The sequence below is a fragment of the Opisthocomus hoazin genome, chromosome 18 (genome assembly GCF_030867145.1).
Source record: "Opisthocomus hoazin isolate bOpiHoa1 chromosome 18, bOpiHoa1.hap1, whole genome shotgun sequence".
In the NCBI taxonomy this organism is placed as follows: domain Eukaryota; kingdom Metazoa; phylum Chordata; class Aves; order Opisthocomiformes; family Opisthocomidae; genus Opisthocomus; species Opisthocomus hoazin.
The window spans coordinates 662,489-668,488 of record NC_134431.1 but is presented as its reverse complement, the minus strand read 5'-3'; the positions used below and the strand labels follow the sequence as shown (position 1 = coordinate 668,488).

Genomic DNA, 6,000 nt, shown 5'->3' with positions numbered 1-6,000 from the left:
GAGCCCAGCACTGGACACAGTGCTCCAGATGGGGCCTCACCAGGGCAGTGTAAAGGGGAGGAGAACCTCCCTCGACCTGCTGGCCACACTCCTCTTGATGCACCCCAGGAGACCATTGGCCTTCTTGGCAGCCAGGGCACACTGCTGGCTCGTGGTCGACCTGCCGTCCACCAGCACTCCCAGGTTTGGTTTTTTTTTCCATGTTTTTATTCTCCACGCCATCAGGACGCTACGTGATTCCCTTAAGCAGAAGCTGATGCACGGCCACCAGAGCTGCCGCATCGCAGAGGCTGCGCAGTTTTCCTCCATCCGTCTGCTGCCGCCCCAGGAAACCTCTCTACTGGCTGAATTCCAACCGAAGGCTTGGGAAGTATTAAAAAAATCGACAACTGCAAAGCTACTAGATAAGAATCTTTAAAATTTATTGGACTAATTGTGTTACATTCAATATTTGATGTGTTTCTCCTGGACAAAGAATTGGCATAAATACAAACAAGCCTGTGTGTGCCTTCCCTAAACAAATAAGAGATAAAGTACTAGAGACAAGGGAACATAGTTCACATCTTCGTATTTACATTTTGCCTTTACTTTACAACTCAGCGCCAGGAATATTTACAGAAAAATACAATAAGAACAAAAAGATCATGTCTTGGCAACATACAGAAGTTCATAGGAGTCGTGTATGATCTGAAGAACGTGATACCTGGCATTCTCCTTCTAATGGCTCCTGCTAATAAAATCCATGTGGAAAAGGTTCGTGTCTGCCTTCAAAGACACCACTGCATTATGCAGTCATTAAATCACATCAAATTTGTCTGTTAGATTGGAACTTCCTTCTCTCCTCGTTCTGGGCGCGCGGAACCTCGCAGGACAGCGATGCCCGGCACGCGCAGCCCGCCGAGCAGCGAGGGGCTGCTCCTCCCCGTGGCCCCGCGCCCGCCTGGCTCCCCACAGAGACACCTCCCCTTCCACGGCACCAGCCTCCCCCTCTCCTGCTTGCTGCAGGGCTGCAACGCCTTTTGTAAAAGTACCTTCAAAGAAAAAAGGCTTTTCCTTAAGAGAAGCTTCATTAATGCACTGAAATTTATCTGCAATTTCAACACGGAGTTTAACAAGGTGACAGTGGCCCTCCCTCCTCCTGCACCGCTCAGAGGATGCCGCCATTTACAGCGGAATGATGGACCCAGATAGCAGGGTCTGACGGAGCAGTCGTCTCCCTTTAGCTGCCACACAACCACCGCACTCGGCTTTCGCAGCGCTGTGCTGCCCGCGGAGCCCAGAAAACGCCACGCGACGCGCAGGGCGCGCGCTCGCTGCTCATCACCACCCACAACGCGAGGCCAGGCCACGCGGGCTGGCAGCCTCAAAACCCAACGCAGCGGTTTGCGGAGGGAGAAAAGCGCTCCAGCAATCCCAGCCAAAATAAATCTCATTTGCTCTAACCCTTTCGGGGGAAAAAGCTCAAGGCTGTACCGCGGGCTGGCTGAAGCCATGGGACTCGGCCACTGACCTCGACAGGACAAGGACTCCACTCCCAAATCAGTGTCTGGGGTTTTGTCGTGAGGTCGGAGACCTCTCCGCGCGCAGGGGAAGCAGGCACGCTCCCTGCAGACCCCTTCTGCCGGGGGCACACGCTGCTGCGACCGGCTTCCAGACCAAGCGGGATGGCCACGTGCTGCTGGAACCACAACGTTTTTACACTAAACTGCAACTTTCCTCAAGGTTGGCCCTTCCTGATGGCAAAGGCCAACGCTGACGGCCAGGCCACACCACCAGCATGCAATGCATCCACCACTGGCTTTAGGAATCAAAGGAAGCACGTCCTCAACCCCCCCTCCCCCAGCGGCGGGATCCGCAGCAGCAACGTGCGCAGAAGTTGCCTCCTTCCACGACCGCTGCGAAGTCGCGCTGCTTGCACGGCTGTCACTGCTCAGGCGGGTGCCACGCTCACGGCGTGGATGAACACGGAAACAGACCCCAACCGGTCCTTCAGCCAAGCGCAGACCTTTCTAAAAAGGCCAATTTTCAGGTGGTCCATCTGGCTGTATTGGGCCCCGCAGAAGATAGCCGGGGCGTCAGCGGGTGCACATGCCTGCACGTTACGGACTGCACCCGAACGCCTGGAAGAAGGATCTCTTGCAGCTCATTAGGATAAACCCCGATGACTTTGCACATAACACACACTCAGCTGTGGCAGGGGGTTCCGTCGCTGCCTCACTGAGGATCTGCAGCCACGTGGTTGCTCAGTATGTTTATTCGTCACACATGCATCGGTCATGCCTTTGCGATCAGGGGACTGAAGTGTGGTCGGCCGTTAACGAGATCCAACGGGTACACAGAAAACGTGGGTAAATTTAGTGTCCGTGCATTAAGTGGATACTGGCAAGAGTTTGGCAGAGGAACAAAGCTGTCCGAGTTTTGAGTTCCCCAGCTTTGCCCACACGCCCGAACGCTGCCTTGGGGCTCCTCCTGCCACGTGCAGCCCGGGCACCGCGCAGGCGTGGGCAGCCACCACGCTCACTCTACAGCAGCTTTCTTTACGGGGTTTCATTTTTCCACTTGTGATTCATCTGGACCAAAATCCAGAGCTCCTGCCAGGCGAGTGTGCTTGTCCCCTGCAACAAGCACGTCGCCTACAACCCCCGGACTGGCACCCTGAAAGTCCTTCCACTGGGATTTTTAGGGGCCTGTGTTTTCGTTAACTCTTTGTGAAAAACCTCACGGAGAGACAGCAGCAGGGTGCGTCCTTCGCAGGTTAAGCTGTAACGAAACAATTCGGACTATTTCAGGCCAGAACTGTTGCAAAAAGTACTCTGAAACCTCAGAATTGAATGACTGACAGGTATTACTGCAATGCATGTTAAAAAGCGAATAAAAACACTTTTGGAACAACGCGAGGAGCTCCCCAGACTCCTGCTCGCGCTCCTGCTCTCCCTTTACCTGCTCACTGGAAGCAACAGGACAGGGGCTGCGGCCAGCGACCGCAAGCTGCGCCAGCCCGGGAGCGCCGGCCACGATTCCTCGCTGCAACCCCAGGTGGGACTGCGCCGGGAGCCTGAACGCTGCCCGAGGCTGCCAGCGCCCAGCGCAGCTTCGGTGTTCCCAATATTCAATTTGTGGCTGTAAACGTCCTTTCCCAGCACATCCTTCAAGTCCTGAACACCTGAAATCCGGAGTCTGGAAACGAAAGCTTCTGAGCTGGGTGAAAGGGAACCCCGCTGCTGAGCATGAGCAAGCACAGCAGACTCAACACAATTTTAAGTCATAACTCCAGAGGGGCTCTCATGGAATGGCAAGATGATGGGGAAGAGGAAGAATTCTTGAATTTTCTTTTCGAGTTGTTTCAGTCTGTTTAACAGGAGCTTCTGAAAAGTGTTGTAGAAGCTGTGAAAACTGCTTATGCTATAAATACCAGGCAGGAGGCAGCCCCAGAATCTCAGATCTCAATCCAATGGAAGGAAAGCAAGTGATGTTTCGGCTTTTTATGGAAACGGTGAGTAGGTGATACAGACACTTCAAAATAAATTAAGTAGTTGCATAAAAAAATGTAAAAAAAAAATATCAAGCTACTAAAATTAAACGTGAGATTTTGCAACAGACCTGAAAGTCAGAACCTTGGGTTTATATAACCAAGAGCTCTTATCTAGTAACAACCTCGCTGGAAAGGCAGGTGATTTCAGGTGTTTGCTGTCAGCATGACCACAATCTCGCATGTAGATGGACTCACCCCCAGCCACGGAGGGAACTGCAAAGTACAGCATCTTGGCTGTGGATTTCACGACCTGATGTTTCCAAGCAATCTTCCTCCTCTTGCTTTTGGCGTGCAAATTTGTTACAAGCAGTGAAGGATCTTCTGCTGAGCTCTGAAGGGGGGCTGAAAGCGTCTTTTAAGTTCTTGCAGGGATAGTTCATGCTCCGAGAGAGATCCTCTCCTCAAAGAAGAGATCCTGCTCTTCTCTCCGTTAGCACGGTGGTGTAGCGACACGTCTGAAGGCAGGTTTGTTTGTATTTTGTTTTGCATCCTTATCTGCAGAGATGGCTTTGTTTTGATTGTTTTCCTCTCACAGAACGAGACACTTACAGTTCCTAATTATTCTGGAATAGATGATTGGGTGAAGAGATGACGTCGCTATCATCCAGGGAGACTGGAATTAAGTAATCTTTTGAGGGTAGGTGAATGAAGTCAGTATCCCAACTGCAACACTGTGGATTCGTTTCTCCTTCCTCCCACATGGGATCTGCTGACTGGTGCTAGAATATGATTTCCTGAATTCCAGAGGGCTGAGGAAATTTGTTGTTGTTAACTGCTTTCATGACTGTAGCCACCAAGCTCTGATCTAATTGTCCCGGAAGGATAATGACCTAGGGGTTGCAGTTCTTGAGCCCAACCTCCTGGAAAAGCGAGGTATAAAATTCCGGCTCCAGCTGCCTGTTCCGGTATTTATTGACAATGTCTGCGATTTTCTGTTTTCGGCGGACATGTGGGGGGTTGTACGAATCACTTTCCAGCCTTTTTCTGCGACAAATATTTATTACTGTCTGCCTCACTAAAAAACCTGAAAAAGAAACAACATTTGAATCAAATTTAAACAAATTCAAGTCTGTGCCCCTGTGCTGGTTTTGCAGCTAAAGACAGTTCTGGGTTCTGTCCCATCTAGAAACCTGGGCAGATGCTCAGCACCAACAAGCCAAGAGCTTTTCTCAGTGAGTAGCTGGTAACAGATAACCACGGTCCCCAGGCCTGTGCAGACGTTTTACTGTGAAAAATTAACAAGAAAGGGACCGAGTGAGTCAGTGGTACCCTAAACTGGCTGGAGGAGGAGGATTTCTGTGCTTTGCCAGAGCCAAGCAACCGCCTGCAACAACACCCTCGGGACCAAAAGGGGAAAGACTCCAGGTCAGCTAACACAAGAACAGGGCTACGAGGATGGTGAGGGGACTGGAACATCTCTCCTACGAGGAAAGGCTGAGGGTCAGCCTGGAGAAGAGAAGGCTGAGAGGGGACCTAATATATACTTACAAATATCTGCAGGGTGGGTGTCAGGAGGATGGGGCCAAGCTCTTTTCAGTAGTGCCCAGCGACAGGACAAGGGGCAACGGGCACAAACTGAAGCAGAGGAAGCTCCAGCTGAACCCGAGGAAGAACTTCTTCCCTCTGAGGGTGACGGAGCCCTGGCCCAGGCTGCCCAGGGAGGCTGTGGAGTCTCCTTCTCTGGAGATATTCCAGCCCCGCCTGGACAAGGTCCTGTGCAGCCTGCTCTGGGTGACCCTGCTTGGGCAGGGGGTTGGGCTGGGTGACCCACAGAGGTCCCTTCCAACCCCTGCCATGCTGGGATTCTGTGAACAGCAGTGACAGCCCCTGGCCGTGCCGCACCAGGACATGCAGAGTGTGCGCAGGCCCTGAGGTTGCACTGGGTAACGCCAGGGGAGCCTTCAGGGTGCAAAAAGTACCCGTCAGTACTTTTTTTCCAGCAGGAGCTGCAGAGCTTGGAACAGGGGATGAGGACAGACTTGACGGGTTGTGGCTGGAAACATGTTTCTCTCGGCCTCACTGCTTTGCCACTGTTGTTACCTCGCTGTAACTCCTACCACTGTATAGGGCAGGGAGGAGAAGGTTGGGAACCAAAGCAGTAACCTCAGGTCAAAGTTGGCAGTGGACTTTATCCTGGTTTATTCTGAAATGAAATTCATACGCCTCTAATGAAGCAAGTGTCCGTTAACCCCTTTGCTGTTTGCCAAGCACTTTCTCACAGGCAGAAACAGTGTCTTCCTTATTTAGAGAACTGACTGCACACAAACCATATCTGCTGAACTTAGAGACGAGACAAATTTCGTTGTATTAATCATCCTGATGCAGCTGAAAAAACAGCCCAACTCTAGGAAAATACACCTGATTCTGTTCCAGTGCAAGCCATCGTCATCAGCTGAATTCACAAATGTTACCTGAAGGCCCAGTCTGGCTTCCATTTCCCGATCACTGCATTCAGCATGCAAAAACCA

General features: G+C 51.6%; 1 protein-coding gene across 4 annotated transcripts in view; it reads right to left on the bottom strand.

Annotated features, from left to right (window-relative positions):
- Window positions 1–407: 407 nt before the first annotated feature.
- The window catches only part of RALGAPB (Ral GTPase activating protein non-catalytic subunit beta), a 67,117-nt gene continuing 61,524 nt past the window's right edge, over window positions 408–6,000 (bottom strand). For all 4 annotated transcript variants that reach the window (XM_075438921.1, XM_075438923.1, XM_075438924.1 and 1 more), the window contains one exon: window positions 408–4,556. In XM_075438921.1, the coding sequence (XP_075295036.1) occupies window positions 4,363–4,556 (194 nt within the window). In that variant the 3' untranslated portion in view covers window positions 408–4,362. The remainder of the gene's footprint in view (window positions 4,557–6,000) is intronic.